General features: G+C 35.4%; 1 protein-coding gene across 1 annotated transcript in view; it reads right to left on the bottom strand.

Annotated features, from left to right (window-relative positions):
- Positions 1-20,004, bottom strand: part of LOC123541332 (uncharacterized) — a 30,605-nt gene that overhangs the window by 3,910 nt on the left and 6,691 nt on the right. Inside the window, exons 7-17 of the mRNA XM_053526838.1 lie at positions 19,365-19,471; positions 18,252-18,381; positions 17,522-17,642; positions 16,611-16,696; positions 13,284-13,462; positions 12,160-12,219; positions 11,595-11,756; positions 9,660-9,788; positions 7,632-7,746; positions 6,750-6,893; positions 5,857-6,029 (exon numbers count right to left, since the gene is read on the bottom strand). Coding sequence (XP_053382813.1) covers positions 5,857-6,029; positions 6,750-6,893; positions 7,632-7,746; positions 9,660-9,788; positions 11,595-11,756; positions 12,160-12,219; positions 13,284-13,462; positions 16,611-16,696; positions 17,522-17,642; positions 18,252-18,381; positions 19,365-19,471 — 1,406 coding nt within the window. The remainder of the gene's footprint in view (positions 1-5,856; positions 6,030-6,749; positions 6,894-7,631; positions 7,747-9,659; positions 9,789-11,594; positions 11,757-12,159; positions 12,220-13,283; positions 13,463-16,610; positions 16,697-17,521; positions 17,643-18,251; positions 18,382-19,364; positions 19,472-20,004) is intronic.

Genomic DNA, 20,004 nt, shown 5'->3' on the forward strand with positions numbered 1-20,004 from the left:
ATCAACTGACCGCATACTAGCTTTTTTACAAAGCAAAGTTAGCATTTTGCCTTAGACTGAGAAGATTAGTAACATCTATTCTTTAAGCTTTGAATATGCAATTTGAAAACATCAATAGGAATAACAAATGGATGATAAAAGTGGATATATTGTCCATAAGTATTGACCTGGCCCTCAATAGAGAAATAACTACTGCGTAAGTATTCTTTATAGGATTTAAAAAATATCGCATTTGCAAGTAGCTGCGGGGACAAAACGATTAGCCATCAATCTCGGAGTTGTGGGTTGAAGTCCTCAGTCTAACATCTTTTTTTTTTCAAATTTTATCTCCAAATTTTACAGGACGGAAATTTAATGCACTTATCTATTTCTTTTTTATCGTTCATTTATTAAAAGGAATATACTACTAGTATTCAAGATATTTTGTAGTAAGTGTCGAGTAAAATCTTTAAAGGTATCTAAGATAAAAAGACAAATTACTCCCGAAAATAGAAACTACAAGAGAAATCAATTAGAATTCGTGAAAATCGTCGCAAAAATATTGTAAGAATAAAAGCAAATACGGTGACACTTCATTATATTGAATTTAAAAAATGGTCTGCAGTAATTTCGTACCCGTGGTAACCTGCGTGGAAGTCAGACGGTTAACTATAAAGGTTATTTGTGTAATTTTAGATCTTTTCAGGATACAATATTGCGTAAAGGAACGAAAACGTCCGAAAATATTAGCGAAGATTGATGAGTGTCGGGTCAAATATTTCCGGACAATTGTACAAGATATACACTTTGTCAAAGGTGTTTTCTTTCACTAGTACATGGGATCTGAAGTTGAGATCGAATATATCGTGAAAATTTCTTATAATAAATACATCTCGTTTTTAACACGAACGTCAGTTGTGTAAGTTGAAACACATTCTTTTTTACTCTAACGTCATATAGCCACAAACCATGTGGGGGTGAGGGTAAAGTTATGCTATATTGCAAAAAATTAAAGTCGGTGACCCCTAAGTATTTAAGTGTCTACTAGACGTATACACATTGCGAAACAACATACCAAAATTATACGTTTTTTTATCGAGCCGATGTTTTATAAACTGAATTTTAAGGCAAAATTTATAGCAAAACTTGATGTAATTTTTTCCGTTCTGACGTCACAAAATCGTCACTGACGTCCTAAGCGTCAATTTCATTTCACTGAATTTTATACCATTGAGCAGTATTTTCTGTTTGCAAAATGAGCATTATTTTGTATTTTTCAATTATACGACATTCAGAGCGCGGGAAAGGAAGAATGCCGAAAACACTCGGAACTCGGCGTCGCACGAAAAGTGACGTCAGGGGCCATGTTTGTGACACAATAGCAAAAAACACGAACCATATGGCGAAAAAGTAAAACCGGAACTCAATCGCATATATCCTGAATTTTGTACAGTATAAATTTCATGACAATATTCGGCAAAAAAATTTGGGGCGCATTCCACCTTAAGTTCCAACGAGTTAACAGTAATCTCGTGGCCAATATATAAAATCTGCACATGGCATCACGGAACTTCAGTAAAATAGATAGGATAGGTTAGTCCGAAAACGCAATATTATTAAAGCATGATAAAATAAGATTATAATGAAAAATTTCATCTAGTCAATATATACATAACTACTCTAATACAGTAAACGAAACCTCTAACACTTACTCAATATTTTTGGCATCGATTCATGATTTTACGGCAAAGCTATCATATTTCTTACACATCTAGACAATTATCTTTTCAACAACAACAATTTCAGAAACCTTGAATAGTAAAAAAGGATAATTTCATTCATATTTTTCGACCTATAGATCTACAGATTTATAAAAAGTGACGAAAATAAAATTGAATGTTTAAGTATTTAAGGTTAAAACGTTAATTTGTTAAGAGTACTCCAGACGTGATACTAATGCCTATATACAAGCATAAAGCAAAACATTCAGCTCATTCTACTCGTACCATAAAATATGAATGTGCACATGCCCAACCGGAAGCAGATGTTGAGAATACATAAGAATTTAAGAAAATATTTACGACGAACTAAATGTTTGTATATTCATTCGTCTACACAATAACATGAACATGTCTAAGATTTGACGCTAAATTGTCATATAATGCCAAAATAATGAATAAATTACCACAGAAACGATATACTCATTATTGCATTAGATGATTTCATAGGAATTAATTTTAATCTACCCTGTAACACACACTTAATGTATTAAGAAGCATTCTGCTATAAGAAGCATATGCACACATACAATATGTATGTACATAATTCAACGAAAAACAAACAAAGACCATAATGGTATAAAAGTGACAATGTTTATGTCAGTGTCCTTGTCAAATAAATGCTTTACACAAATATGTGATACATGTATTTTCATTGTACAAAAAGGGCAAACACTAATATTTGTAACATGTATTTAAATATTTACTACCATAAGATAAATATGTTCTTAATCATATGCCACATATTCAAATCAAAATATTATGTTCCCCAGCAACGAAACAATATACTGAAATTTGTAACTGCATTTCACAACTTTTGTATGAATGTTTCTTAAAACATTCATTACAACTATACGATCACGTGTGTTGTGTGCAAGACATAAACCCATAGCTCAACGGTTTAATGTCAGGGACTTTTGTATGCAAAGAAGGATGTTAAAAAACCCATATCAAAACGATGTGTCACATACAAGACTCAGAGCATATTAAATGATGAAATGTTTAATGCAGGTTTCTTCTCGGTCCTTACTTGCAACAAAAAGATGACATGTCTATTGTAAAAATTAAACCCCAACCTCAAAGGTCAATGTCTGATTAATAGTTAAGAATTAATGTTCTATTATCAAAAGTGCCATCATTCAAGGACTCCTAACCTCACATAGCGGGAGCGTCCATAGATGTGTGTCCTATGGACATATTTCTAATTTTAAGATAGTGGACCCGTGATGGCAATTCGTTATATATTCTCCGTATGCGATATCGGTATACTCCGTATGCAATATCAGTATCAATTTTCTCTGTAGGCGATATTAGTATTCTCCGTATGATATATCGGTATTCTCTGTATGCGATATCGGTATTCTCCGTATGTGATATTGGTATTCTCCGTGTGCGATATCAGTATTCTTCATATGATATACTGGTATTATCCGTATGCAATATCGGTATTCTCCGTATGCAATATCAGTATCAATATTCTCCGTAGGCGATATTAGTATTCTACGTCTGATATATCGGTATTCTCTGTATGTGATATCAGTATTCTCCGTATGCGATATCAGTATTTTCCGTATGATATATCGGTATTCTCCGTATGCAATATCAGTATCAATTTTCTCTGTAGGCGATATTAGTATTCTCCGTATGATATATCGGTATTCTCTGTATGCGATATCGGTAATCTCCATATGTGATATTGGTATTCTCCGTGTGCGATATCAGTATTCTTCATATGATATATTGGTATTCTCCGTATGCAATATCGGTATTCTCCGTATGCAATATCAGTATCAATATTCTCCGTAGGCGATATCGGTATTCTCCGTATGCAATATCAGTATTCTCCTTAGGCGATATTAGTATTCTCCGTATGATATATCGGTATTCTCCGTATGCGATATCAGTATTTTCCGTATGATATATCGGTATTCTCCGTATGCAATATATGTATTCTCCGTATGTGATATCTGTATTCTCCGTATGATATATCAGTATTCTCCGTATGCGATATCGGTATTCTCCGTATGCAATATCAGTATTCTCCTTAGGCGATATTAGTATTCTCCATATGATATATCGGTATTCTCTGTATGCGATATCGGTATGCTCCGTATGTGATATCAGATTTCTCCGTATGTGATATCGGCATTCTCCGTATGCGATATCTGTATTGTCCATATGCGATATCTGTATTCTCCGTATGATATATCAGTATTCTCCGTATGCACTATCAGTATTCTCCGTATGATATATCGGTATTCTCCATATGCGATATCGGTATTATCCGGTTGTTATATCGGTATTCTCCGTATGCGATATCAGTACTCTCCATAAGATATATCGGTATTCTCTGTATGCGATATTGGTATTCTCCGTATGATATATCGGTATTCTCCATATGCGATATCGGTATTATCCGGTTGTTATATCGGTATTCTCCGTATGCGATTTCAGTACTCTCCATAAGATATATCGGTATTCTCTGTATGCGATATCGGTATTCTCCGTATGATATATCGGTATTCTCCATTTGCGATATCGGTATTATCCGTTTTTTATATCAGTATTCTCCGTATGATAGATCAGTATTCTCCTTATGCGATATCTGTATTCTCCATATGCGATATCGGTATTCTCCGGTTGTTATGAACAATCTTTTTCTGTTACAGGCGAAATCGCATATGGAGGCTACGTAATCGCATCGTCATTACCAGTCCATTATCTTAAATAAAAGTCCAACCTTTGGAAGGCTTATATTACATGGCGTTAAAGAATAATTAATATTTAACAGTGTATTTGTGTTGTTTTTTTTAAAAAGAAGAAAACACACACAAGTGCATGTAAATCCCATGCAAAGAAAATGTTAGCAGATTTCAACTTGGTTGTGTGTTTACAGAAATAAAAACAACAACAAAAAGAAACAGCCGCCGAGTTGCTCTGAATATCGTATGTAAAATTCGCAGACGATCTGACCAAATGAACGCACCGAAAGACGAAAACAGCTCGAGTGTCAAGCTATCACAATACACGCCCCTCAAAGCGAGTTACTTTTGACGTTTGAAAATACCCTACTTACAGAATTTTGACTAAATCATGGGCCATAACTCCATAACGGTTAAGACTATCCGGTTAGTAGCTTGGTCAAGATACGAACTGCTGAAGTTATTAAGCGACCACTGTCCATTTTCACAATTTCAAGTAATCAAAGGATCATAAATTAAGAATGACTGGAGAATCCAGTTGGCTGTCAAACTTGGCCGACATATTAAGCCCATAAACCCCGTGATTGAGTTTGGTGAACATTGGAATTAACTACTTGTATTTGGAAGCGGACAAGAATTCAGTGGTCTTGGCCGAGATACATGTATTATGCTTATGAATAATTCAATCAAGTTTGATGACTATTTTACAAAAAGAACAAAAATATTTGGGGCATCGCACACTGCCCGCCCCCGGCGGATGATCCCAAGCGTATTAAAAGTGTATTCACCAATATACTCTGAAACATTTATGAGTGCAATAACATCGATACTGAGTAAAGATACATGTATATACATTTAATGCAGACCGAAAGCAAGCTCAATTGGTTACACAGTAATTCAAGTGCTGACTTTGTACCATGTTAAAACTACATTTATGTATTCTAAATAAGTATATGCTATACCATGTCAAAGTTATAATTACAAGGCAACGTGCAGCCAACTCACCTTACATCTGATGCATATGAACAAAAACATATATTAATTACATTCCAAATAAAAATATTTGTTAACAGCATTTTGTAAAAAAAAACTGCAATATTCATAATTCCATAGAATTATTGTGAAGCAGGGGCCTTCACAGCCCAGTTGAGAAGTCGGCTGACATCAAATTACTTGCTTTACACCACTGTGGGTTTGAAACCTCCCTTTGAGTTTAGATAAATTCAGTGCCTGTATTGATTGTTTCCAGTTGAATCAGGTAGAAATGTTTCCTATTGACTATTCAAGAGTAATATTCCCCTTGATCTTGTATCTAACTCGCAGCCCCTCGATAAATAGGCTTCTGAACAGTCTGAGGTTAAATGCAGGTAGAACTAAGCAATTTAAATGTACCTCACCTGAACAGGATCTCCTTTCAGAGGAAGTTTGTCATTCCTGTCTCCACGTCGACATAAAACCACTCCATGCTTTCCAAGTGTAACTAATATGACAGAAACGTGTGTGGAGACAGTTTGCAGAAGTGTGGTACATTCGTGTATAGCTGTGTCAAGGTCAAGATCGTCTACAACACCTTTGAAAAAATGGTGATGGGAGCTTAAACCAGTTGGTTTTGATGAATAAGGTTGATGTAGTAAAGATGTGGAAAAATATAGAGGATATTTGTTTGTTTTGAGTGAATATGGAATATATCTCACTGAGAAGTGAGAAAATGTGAAAATTTTCTCACTTCAAGGTGAGATATATTCCATATTCACGAAAAATAAACAAATTTTCTTTTTATTTTATGCTCAGTTACGTTGAGAAATGCATTTTGCAACTGTTTTAATCTCAGCGCGGGAAACAGACGCGCGTAAACAGACGTGACGTCAGACGTGATGTGACGTTATAAAGACGCATGCAACAAAGTTCCATTTTGTTTTATATTTTGCTGCATAACGGTATGAAATTCTCTTTAAGTAAAATAATTTGAATCGAGAAATATGCTATAAAGAACAAAACGCGACTATAATTTTCATCCTGTTTTAAGCAAATAATTTAAAATTCATACACAATGTATGAGGGGCGGAGCTCATATCTCTCACAGTGTGAAAATATAGATTTCATATTTTCACAGTGTGAGCGTTGAGATATGAAAATATTTAACTGATAGAATACAGTATTTCATTAGTTAGCATAAAATAAAACATCTTCTTTGTTAAATCATCGATTACAAATATGTGCAAAAAATGTCATGCATAAGGATGCTATGAATAATCGTTTATAACCTTTAAACAATAATGTTCATTCTAACCTGTTATATGCATTTCCTGTGAGGATAGATATGATGCCATCATTTTCAGTTCATTAAAGTTTGGAGATGCGTAAGTAACAGGCTGTTCTTGAGAAATCAGGAATGGCTTTGTAGCTTTATGAACGTCAGCCGGATCGAATAATACTGCAAAAAACAAATACACCCGTGAATAAAAACAATTCAAAGCATCAATAAAGTTTGAGCAGCTTTGGGGAACAGTTGAAACACAAAAATATAACTTAAAATACAAAATTCTAACGTGTAAAGTCATTCCATGTTCAATAGTGTGTGGACGCAATGGTCGAGGGGGTTAAGACGCCTTTCCTCTGGAGATGATGACCCTGGGTTCGATTCCTGGCTTCTTTCTTTAGAGTGTATTATTTGACAAGGTACTTTATCGAGATTGCCTCAGTCGATCCTGCTGTAAATGGATGGTTTTAACTGTTCCTAAAATCGGGTCGCTCAAAAGCACTACATAGCTTATATGTTTTTCCCCCACAAAATGGCGGTAGATGAAAAATACCTGCACCTTTACTTTTTACCTGTTAAGTATTTACACATAGGTTATCACATTAGGAATTCTGAAACAGCTGTTCCTCTCGTAACGACTATCTTCTACTTAGGCCTGTACCCATATTCATAAACATTTTAATTCTGAAACATAGTCTTAAGAAAGGTATCAAATCAGTTTGCTATATTTTTTTCTATAGCTTATTTATGCTTCTGAACTTTTGCTGCGTCATTACAAGCTACAGAATAAAGACTCATAAAAAGTTTCCTTGCAATCTATGCATATCTACCAGAATATTTACTATTTAAAATTCTAAGTTTCAGGCTTCTTTAAACTTTGAAGAATACGGGCCCAGTACCCCTAAATCCTACCTGGTATTCCACTGCGAGCACACAACAAGCACACATATTCAATGGCCTCTACTGATAGATTTCCATCTATACACACTAAAGATGATGTACTTAAGTTCTCCTCGAAGTTGGAGATCTGTAAAATTGTAAAGTATGTTACACCTTCTGTCTGAATAGTTATAGATTTACTCAATACACTATAATACATTACACTACATAGAACTGTGAAATAATTTCAGAAGATGTATATGCACGCGTGGCCAATTCAGGTCCAACAGCTTTACTAATGCAAAATCATATGGTGGGCACGTGCATTCCGGGTTTATCTGACCAAGGCAATTATGTCATTTTTAACAACACAGCGATATTGCAGTGGCAATACAGAAGTCCCCTACCGGTAAAAAACTATTTAACTTGATCTTCAATAATAACCTTGACTTTTGACCGACAACCATGAATCATGTGCGCATCACATAGTCTAATCATGGTGGACATTCCTGTGTAGTAATGAAAAATCCTTCAATGCAATTAAAAGTCATGGAGCAGAACAAAATTTTACTTGACCTTAAACAGTGACCTTGACTTTTAACTGACAAGCATTGATCATGCGTTGACACATTGTCTCATCATGGGGAACGTTTGTGTGTACCACAAGGACAATCCATGCATGCATGTAAAAGGTATGGAGTAGAAACAATTTTACTTGACCTTCAATAGTGACCTTGACCTTTAACCTTCAAGCATAAGTCATGTACGTGCATAGTCTACATATTGTTCTCTATTCACATGCATGTACCAAGCTTTTTAACCTAGCTTGAATACTTTTTGAGTAATTGCAGGATCCAGCGGACGGACAGACGGACGTTCTTACGAACGAACCTTTATTGGGTATTTCCTTTGTTATGAACTTCCCAACAAGTGATAAAAATTACCCAATAAGCAGTATGTAATGAATAGAATTTACCGTTACCTATTTAGTATTATCCTCAGTAGCCAACAAATGTTCACTCGTTTGCTCGGGCAGACGGACGGGCGGATGGCATTCCCATAGTCCCCTCTGGTTTTCAGCCAGTAGGAGACTAAAAATATTGGTAAAATATTGGTTTCATCTTGTTAGTTATCGTGGAGAAATGACAATACTGGTCAGAAGTCATTCGTGTTGCGTTTAACATCACATAAACACAATTATAGGTCATATGACGACATTTCAGCTTTTGTGGTTGAGGAAGCACCTGTATGTGTCAGTAAGTTCGCTACATATCACAGGCAAACATTTAAAATCTCTATGGATCATTTTATCTATATAGGAACAAAGGTGCCATAGTCACAAAATACGCCCGTCGAGAGCTTGTTAAGTTGTTATTCTTGTATATGACTTCTGACCTGTAAGTGTGATCTTAACCTTAAACCTAGGGATCTGGTTCTTGATCAATACACTCCTTCTCATGACGTTGAACAAGTTACATTCCACCATGCATGAAAATGAAATGCTCCAGACAAAATTGCTATTCTTGTACCTGACCTTTGACTTTTAAGTGTGACCTTGACCTTAGACAAAGGGACCTGGTTTTTGCCCATAACACTCCGTCTCATGATGGTTAACAATTGTACCAAGTTACATCAAAATCCCTACATGCATGAAGAAGAAATGCTCCGGAAAAAGTCATTCTTGAATTTAACCTCTGACCTCTTAGTCTGACCTTGACCTTAGACCTAGGGACCTGGTTCTTGTGCAAGACACTCCGTCTCATAGTGGCGACATTTGTGCCACGTTACATCAAAACCCCTCCTTGCATGAAGAAGAAATGTTCCGGAGAAAGTCATTCTTGTATCTGACCTTGGCCTATACGTGTGACCTTGACTTTAGACCTAGGGACCTGGTTCCTGCGCTTAACACTCCGTCTCATGATGGTGATTATTTGTGCTAAGTTACATGAAAATCCCTTCATGCATGAAGAAGAAATGCTCCGCAAAAAAGGGCGTTCCCATAATACGTCCCGTCTTTCAGACGGGCGTATAAAATTTACTAACATGCCAAAGCAAACTTACATATTGTGGAGTAATTTGTTGATGTATGTCCATATCGCCTATTCCAAACATCAGTTCACCATTTTGTTTCAACATGGCACAATAAGTTGCTGTGCTCTGGTCATCTAATCTCGCCACAGCGTCTAGATTCTGTAATACAAAATAAGGCACAGGACATGAAGGCAAAACACGCATAGTAACAAAAGGAAAATATCATTAATACAATTAATTATAAGAGCTGTCCGTAAGACAGCGCGCTCCGCTATTCGGCGATTTGACAGTAAAAAGAATTTATGTCTCAATAAGAGACCTCTACTTTGTTTGTATGCTGGACAATGTTTACGTGAAGTTAAAGTAAGATATAAGCAATAGTAACAAAAATATGACAGAAAAACAAAGGTTGCCGAAAAACTTCAACCAAGAATGGACATGCTGACGCCGAGGGGAGTAGTATAGCACCCCTATTCTAGTGGAGCTTAAAACGAGAAACGAAATGCTCCACTTATATACATACCTTTATTTACAACCTTAAGCAACGGACGGACATTTTAGTAGAACCATCGATCTTCCATACGCCAGCTAGATAGCTTCCTCACATGAGAGAAATTTACACCCTAAGAGACGTTTCGAACCTACAGTGGTGAGGGGCAAGTGACTGAATGTCAGCGGCTTTCCAATTAGGCCACAGAGGTCCTGCATTTAATTTTAGAACTACATGTATCACTATCACTATTCCCAAATAGCCCTTTATGAGGTAAAAATTGAGCTAAAAGAAACAACAGGAAAAATATGTAAATGTGAAAATCTTCTAAAAGCTTTAGAAGATAAGGAGCGGGCACGAAGTTAAGCTATTTCACCTTTGAACTCCAAGCCTGATCTTGATCTTAGATCTAGTGACATGGGTTGTGAATTCTGCATGCCGTCTTGATAAGATTGATAACTGATGCAAGTTCTATAATATTCCCGGTGGTTACGAAGACATGGAGAGAACACAACTGACAAAGTAAAGTAAAGAAATGACGGACCATCGGACAGACATATGCAACTCCAATATAGCCCCACATACTATGTTTCTGCGGGTATAATTATATGTTATAATAAATATCTATGTCCCTAGAATATCAAATGATATTGTGACGAAAATCTAACCAATGCAAATCAAATGTGGAAAGCTTGTCCGCTTAGCTTAAGTCGAAAATTCGATACCTGGGCGAGGCGTATGTTCTCCTTAATAATTTGATAAAATACAATGTACTTGAAATTATTCGCCCTCTAAATCTGATCCATATGGAAAAATGGGCAGATACGTAGTTATGATACTGGATCCAGAAACATTGGATAGATAAACTGCTGTCGTTAAATAACTTAAAAACTGTAAGAAAACGGCGCTAAATCCGTAACAAACAATACAGACATGAGGAACGTGGTGTAGGACTTTATAACAGCTTCCATCTTAATCCTCTAACAAGATCTTTTGACTCACATGTTGAATTTATGTATAATATCAGAAGGCTATGACCCGGTGAAGAAGATTTATCAGTAGACACCGAAACCCGCCGCCGAAATGGTAAAGTTCAACGGCGTTCATTTTGAAGTGAGGGTGGGGTATTTTAAACATGTAATGCTTGGAGGTGGTGGATGGGCAAGTAAGAAACCAAACTGTGAAAGACAAAAATGTGGTTGGTAGGCTGAGCTGAGGAGAGTGTTTGGAGGCAGATGGACAGACACATAGATGTACGATTTCTATATTCCATCTTCGACCTGACAGCAGGAAATAACAAAGCGAAGTATATCTAAGACAGACAAAAGAAAAAGATCGTATTCTTACTTCATAATAAAAATGTACAAAAACGGAAGATAACTTTATCAAAATGACATGGGGAGTTATGAACCTTATTGTTTCATACTGGCAAAGACAAGTATGAAGTATCATTGACTCTATTATCTTTGTCCTACCATATGTTTACAATGCGCTTCAAATGCTGTTCTATGGGAATCATTCCCTATAGCTGAGATGAACAGTGTATCAACATCAAGTCTCGACAGTCCGTCGGCAATATTCCTCCCTACACCGCCAAAGGATTGCTTCACCGTGCCCGGGTATGTTCCTCCATTCATCTTTAATGTATGTAAAGAAGAAACATCAAACATCAAACATTTTAAAACAGACAAGTAAGAAACATTTATAACTGATTGAAAATTGTAAATGAATATACAGAATTTTAACTTTTATACAAGATAATATTCACACAGCTTCTGTTCTTTTTTACTTCACAAGACCGATCGAAATATCTTTCATCGGGTGAACATAACATAAATTAATGAGATCACATGATACGATTTCTCGAGCGGCACAGCTACGAGCGAAAATATAATATCTCAAAATTACTACTACTCTGTAAACGAAGTTATGATCATTTCTATTCATTTTAATTTTTTAACTATTTAAAAAGTATTACAATTATATACAATGTAACAGTGAAAAGCAAAATAGATAAAAGTGCTAAACGTTCTTTTGTACCTTGAAATCCGCCGTTGACATTCTGGCAGTGAAATCAACAATTGATCCCCCAACAACACACTGAAATGCAATTCAACAACATACAATATACGTAATAACATTTAAGTTTCAGGATGTGACACAACCTTTAAGATATTGCAGTTCAATAATTAATTTATATCAACATCTGAAAACTCCAATGTCAAATCTTTGAAAAGGAATATAGTAATATTAAATTAACTTGACATGGACAACCAAGATGGCGTCACGAAATTAGGGCTGGTCACATTATTTACTCCTATAGACAATATGCTGCTACAGAGGTCTAAAGATGCATTTTAATCATTTAAAACACATATATACAATTGTAAAAATGCATTTAATTTATAAAAATATAAAATCAAATATTCTGAAACTCACCATGAAAACAAGTCAATTTTTGTGCACATTTGCGGTAAAGTTATGTATCTAAACTGAAAATAATTTATTTCCTCATATCTTTGAATATGTCTTTCATGTGCTCCACCTATGAACAAAAGAACTTATCCGCTGAGTTTTATGCTTTTATGATTTTATAAATTAAATGCATTTTTACAACTGTTTATGTGTGTATTAAATGATTAAAAGGCATCTTTAAACCTCTGTAGCAGCATATCGTCTATACGAGTAAATAATGTGACCAACCTCAATTTCATGACGCCATCTTGGTTGTTCATGTCAAGTTACCTTAAACAAACACTGAAGTTATGTTGTCGTGTGAAAACATGCTGCCAATGGAAAGCGTGCGTTACAGACCATTTGATGTCGCAACAGCCGCCGTTACTTGACGCAGAGAAGATGCCCATTTACTGATCTGATATTTAGATGGTAGCTACAGAACTACAATTTATTCCTTAAATAGTGAGAAAAGACTACTTAAGTACCTCTGAATGATATTTCAAGCACGGGCGGGCATCTGCGTAGAATTACCTACTTCCTAGGAAAAGTCAGCTGATTAATATGTCACATACATTGAAATATATTTTACTACAGTTACATTTGACTAGTTCTTAATTTCCTCCAATAAAATGTTATAGAGTATTATAAAGTTAGGAATAAAGTTTGAAAATATCAATATATTCGATCAAAATCACAAAAAAACTTACCACATTTTTGATCCCTGGTGATGAAGAACTTTGTTTCGTTCGTCCAACCGTTGTACTTTGAGATCCAGATCTGCTTTTATTTGCTGAGTTGTTGGTATTTTTGTCTAGATTCTGGACGTTCTTCAGTTCGACTGCTATCTTAGCACCTACAGTTGTGTTGTTCTTGATCAACTCAATATCTGTTACACTTAAGGACAATATTTTCTTGTTTTGTTTGTTTGATACATGTTGTACATCACTTTTAGCAGTTTTGTTTTTGCATGCAAGCACGTTTAATTAGCCTACCCAGTGTACTTGGATTATGTACCGGAATAAAACATGTATATTCTGTGCAAGTAAGTTACAATATCTTTACATAAATCAGAGGTGAACGAAGAATGATTTCAGACTTCAGTCTGTCCAGTAGTTTAGCGCACAACCTCTGCAAACAATTGGTTAACCGAAGTCACCCTTTCATCAACAAATATACCAGACCATTACTGCAAGGGTAGATGTACTAAAAAGGGGTAAGTAATAGCATTTTCAAAGATAAAAATAAGATGTCCAGCTAAAAAGAATCGTGAAACTATGCTATAGAGGAGAGTGAAAATATCTTTATAACGGGAAGAAAGAAATCACCCTCCTGTCTTTTCCAGGTACAAGAGGTACCAGTAGAGTTACTGATGCACCAAGAAAAGTAAGTGGCCACGATAACAAATACCATTATCATATACCTCGCTATGAAAATAACTAACGTGTACAAGACAGATGCTAATAACCGGAATCGTGTATTAGACTACCGCGGATATGTGTAGTCACTTGTGAGTCAGTTTACTAATTGCCGACTTCGTTCAAATTAAGAATTAAATGCTATTTTGTGCGTTTAGACAGGTATCAACCTCTATTTGGACCGCTTGCAACGCGCAAGCAATTTCAGGGTAATTTGCAGTAAGTCCCATTGTCGTTTATACACGCCTAAACGCACAAAAGTAGCATTCATTCCTAAATTTTTGCCTTGGTTTGCTACAAAAATAAAAGGTTTTCTTTTCAACGTCTAAAAAGAATAGCCAAAAGAGGCCCACCTACGTTAGATTGCAATTTTTTTCCCGACAAAATACAGTTCCCGAGTTTTATTTAAAACATTCTTAAGTCTAGGAAAATCAGATAGTCTCTCCTATATGCCTTGCTTTTTGCGGTCCGTCTTGATACAAATAAACATTTAAACGGAGCGTAACATTTTCCGAGACTGGTCTTGGATGCAGAAAGGAAAATCAGGTCCGAGGGTAAATGTTTTTGGTGATAATGAGGCTCTGCAAATTTACCGTCAAATCTGTTAGCCGAGAGTCGAATACCGGTATTACAATATGCATCTACAACCGTCGGGTTTTTTTTTGCATACAGTATTTCACAAATATCAAAAATTACAGAATGCAAAACGAAATAATTTCTTCGTAACATCTTTTATAGTAGTGTTTTAAAACAAAAAGCGGGTTATTAAAGTCCAAAACGCAGAAACAGAAATGACGTTACGACCTTTCAAAGACACACAGCAACTTAACATGAGACCCAGCTTACATAGTTATGGAACGCCTAGACTGTCTTATGTTTAGAATGACTGATATGCCTGGTAAGATGTCGTTCTGTTGAGTCCGAGATACAATATGTTGGGTGGAAATCCTAGTATGTCCAGGTATTAAAGTGTTATGTTGTGTGCTGATTATATTTTCTTCAGTCAAGTCAATATATTGTTGGGTGCTACAGTAGTTATGTTCAGTTCTTGAAAGAAACAGGCATGTGATAACAGATTATTTTCAGTTAAATAATGCATTGTGGGGTGTTACAGTTATTATGTTCAGTTATGATAATACTCTGTTTTTGCTAAACTCATGTTCAACAATGAGAATAAACAGTTTAGTGGTACTATCATTATGTTTAGCTGAGGCAGTGTATTATTGAGTAGTACTTTCATTTTTTTCAGTTGCAATGAAACGCTCTTGGGTGTTATACTAATTATGGTCAGTCGTGAAAAAGAACTGTTGAATGGTACTATCATTATGTTGTGTGCTGATTATATTTTAGTCAATCAAATCAATGTGTTGCTCGGTGTTCAGTTCTTAAAATATACAGGCATGTGGTAACAAAATTATGTTCAGTCAAATGATCTGTTGTGGAGTGTTACAGTTATTATGTTCAATTATAATAATAAGCTGTTTGGTGCTCTACTCATTAACTTAACATAAGGACCTTCGCACTAATCAGTACATCACCTGAACTGAAAATAATGACGGTTTCAGACAACATTTAGCGTTCTCGGTTGAACATAATGGCTACAGTACACAACAGCATATTAAGATATCTTAAAATAACGATAGTACTAATTAACAGTTCTTTTTTACGACTGAACATAATTGATATAACACCCAACAGCATATCATTGCAGCTGAAGATAATGGAAGTGTCACTCAATAATACACTGCCTCAGCTAAACATAATGATAGTACCATTCAACTGTTTATTCTCATAGTTGAACATAATGAGTAGAGCACAAAACAGCTTATTATTATAACTGTACATAATAATTGTAACATCCCACAACACATCATTTTAACAGAACATAATTTTGTTTCCACATGCCTGTTTCTTTTAAGAACTGAATATAATGGCCTTTACACAAAACAACACATTGACTTGACTGAAGGAAATATATTCAGCACACAACATAATGATAGTACCATTCAACAGTACGTTCTTTTTCAAAACTGAACATAATTGATATAACACCCAAGAACATGTCAATGCAGCTGAAAGTAATGTGAGTACTACTCAATAATACACTGTCTCAGCTAAACATAATGATAGTACCACTCAACTGTTTATTCTCATTGTTGAACATAATGAGTTTAGCACCAAACAGCATATAATTATAACTGTACATAATAATTGTAACACCCCACAGTGCATCTTATTAACTGAAAATGATTTTGTTACCACATGCCTGTTTCTTTCAAGAACTGAACAGAATGACTATAGCACCCAACAATACATTAACTTGACTGAAGAAAATATATTCAATACACAACATTACACTTCAATATTAACTGGACACATTGTGATTTCCACCCTCAATATTGTACCTCGGAGTTTAACCAGGCATATCAGTCAATCTCAACATAAGACAGTCTAGGCGTTCCATACATAGTGGCTTCCAGATAAGTGTCGCCAGTATGGGTAAAGTCACCAGAAAAATAAGGTCTGGTGGCCAAATTAAATCTGTGTATTCTAAAATAATAGAAGCTATTAATATTCCTATTTGTACATGTACAATAATTCACGACAGCGGAAGGATACTAGCTTTCAACGACTTCCCTTGAGTTAAATCATTTACTCTTTGTAGGATATACGGAGTTATCTCTTTTCCCTGAATATTTTTCTTTCTGAAATAAAACAACATTAGCAAAAGTATGTGACAGTACCGCAGACGTTACGATAATATCTACGAGACTTATATTAAGCATAAAATTTCAAACTTAACTTTCACGAAAACATATAATAAGATAACTGATCACTTATGACAAGTTTTCAGTACTTCATACTTTGGAGCTTACGAAGCAAGTTGTTTCAATTCGCCGCCCGCCCGCCAAGGGCGTTCCCATAATACGTCCCGTCTTTCAGACGGGCGTATAAAATAGTTATGTATCCATACGCACATTACAAAAGCAAAACTTTAACAGAAGGCAGTCTATAAAGCATATGAAATCCAATATTGATATTTCATATAAGATCGGTAGGTTATTAACTTTTTATATAGCAATATGCCCGAGTTCTGCAGCGGAAATATTGCGCGACTTCAAGAGCGCATTATTATTCCGCGAAAGAACGAGCGCATATTTCTTGGCTAAAATATAATGATCTTTTTAGTACATACGCATCTAAACTTCTCTTCTTAATATTAATTTGTTTTTTAGCCTGATTAAAATTGAGAATATGGTCGTCACTGAACAATGATTCAATTTTCAAACTGAAATATTTCAAAAAAGGATTAAAGTTCGATCAATTTCTTCTATTTTATATATAATTTTAAATGCACTGTCTACGCGGTGGTTCTACAAACATGAGTCATTCAGATTAAAAATTTATTGCCTAATTAAATCACTGTGTTCTTACATCATATTTACAATTCTAACACAGCTCGATTTATTTCCCTATGAACAAAGAAGACTAAAACTGTGTACGTATTATTATGCAATTAAAAGACTTACGAAGCTTCTTTGACAACAGACTGTATTACAGTTTCTATTTCTTGTCCAATGTTGTCGAACTCTTCAGGTATAGGAACAGCAACCAAAGAGCCAGTCTGCAAACCCATGCGTTCTCGTGCGTCTTAAAATAAAAGTAACCGTTTACCGTTACAATCTGAACTGTGAAATAAATTAAGCTTTTCTTCCAGTATTTTATAAAAATGACCTTAACACAAACTTTAATGGCTTTTTAGAATGGGATCATACATCTAACAACTTTTCTTAAACCTGCACGTATCTAAAGTTGTCTTTGTCAAATATTTACATATTCGAACGAACATGTGACTGCGCATTCAGTTTTATCAAAGCGTAACAATGACAACAATCGCAAGTAAATTTATTAGCTCCATATCGTACGCGATAGTCGTAAGACTGTTTCATCGCAGGGAGTTCACTATTTGTCAAATAGCGCCTATTTGCTAGCGCCCAAATGCACTGGCACCAAACCAGGAAGAAAATAACTCCGTACATGTTATGCCCTGGGGTCCCCTAGGAATACTATAAGAACCATGGTCATGAATGGGAAAATGCGCTAAACCATTAAGGTGAAAATGCGCGAATGAAACGGGTTAGCGCATTTTCCCGTTCGTGACCGTGGTTCTTATAGTATGATTATCATTAGATATACAAAGGGGTAAAGACAGATCGTTTTTGGTCGAGGTACACCACAACTAATGTCTAATTAACTTACAGATCATTTCAGCGGCTTGGCGAGCTGTTTCACAAGTATATGGAGCCTTATAGCCACTTTTCCGTGTAAAGAAAGCCGGAAATTCCTTTGTAGTTCTACCAAAGGCTGACACGTTCACCCCCTCTGTTTCCTTCAAAGATAATTTACTTCCATTAGAGTTTAGAAAAAGACTGAGGATATTTTATTACTCTCGGATCCACTTCCCGTTGGAAAAAAATGCTGGTGTATCGTAGTGTTTAAAGAAATCTCTTTTGATCAAACACTGTAACAGTTAACACTGGCTTATCTTCAAATCCCGGTTATCTCGAAAGCTGTTTAAGTAACGTCTCTGAAACACGCGCACAAAATATCATTTTACGTCGAATATCAGATATACAAAGTTTCAATTGTATTCAATATCTATTTAGAAATAATAAGTTCCCAAACGTGGTTTATTGTAGAATAACCCGAGTTTTGAGTTATTATGCGTAAGAAAATATAACGAAGGCCGTAGGCCTGAGTGATATATTGGTTCGCATAAGAAAGAAAAACTCGGGTTATTCTACGATTAATCACACTTGGGAACTTATTTCGATTCTAACACGACATACTGGTATCAACTGTGTTAGAAAAAATGGTAACTACTTTTTACGACCGTGCTACGCACCTGGATCGGATGACGTCATTGCACGCGAGTGGTTTATAGCAGAATAACCCGAGACAGCTTTTGCTTTACATGTATGTAGGTTACTTGCTGGTCGTGTTAGAATATATATTTTACTAGCCACCTTATATACCATGGCATACAACAACCAATGCTCAGTGTTTATTTTTCCGCTTATGGCCACCTAGGATGAGAGTTGTAATTACAGAAGATTAAAATTCACTTTACCTAGAAAAAACCATAGACAAGACTCATTTTTAACCTGGATCAAATTCACTTTACCTAGAAGAAACTACAGACAAAATATACAGTTCACTTTTTACCTAGAAGTAACACTGTTTTAATCAATGTGGCAAAGAAATCAGTTATTCGCATGGTCATTTATTTTGTCCAAAATATTGTATATAACCTTTCCATCGGGTTTACTTTTAAAAAAAAACGCACTAAAACGCCTTTGTGATGCTACTTACCAAGTATTCAAGCGTCCGTCCAATATCTAAAATAGATTTGATTCCTGCTGAAATAACAGTTACTGGAGTCCTAGCCAGTTCTGTCAAGTCTGCACTGATATCCATACCTTGCCGAAAAAATAAAGATAAACCAACACAGTTCAAAATGTTTTGTTAGTGCGTGATATCTTACATCGCGAGTATACTATGACACTGTAGATTAAGCATTTTATGAGTCAAATTTATTTCGCAGATTGGTAGACAACAGCCTTATTCGCGATGTTAAGAATTCGCGGCCCCTAGTTGTTTATACTTAAAAAAGATAAAGATGCTTGTTAATATTTACAAACTTTTAATTCGTGTTTCTCTCCGATCGCAAATATTAGCAAATTTTACCCAGTCTACAGTAGATTGAGCAAAAGACGGTAGTGATGAAATCACAAATTTAATTTCTACTGATTCAGACACATAAACTTTGAATAAATCCATTTACTCACAGCACTAGATATTTCTGCTATATCGCATAGCCTTCATGCGCCGAGTACCAGATCTAAGTGCAGTCAGCTGATGAAAGCTATGCGATATAGCCGAAATGTCCAGGTTAGAAAAAAAAAACAATTGCTCTCAGTAAATAGATTTATTAAAAATATTGACAATCCAG

The sequence above is a fragment of the Mercenaria mercenaria genome, chromosome 16, assembly GCF_021730395.1.
Source record: "Mercenaria mercenaria strain notata chromosome 16, MADL_Memer_1, whole genome shotgun sequence".
NCBI lineage: Eukaryota > Metazoa > Mollusca > Bivalvia > Venerida > Veneridae > Mercenaria > Mercenaria mercenaria.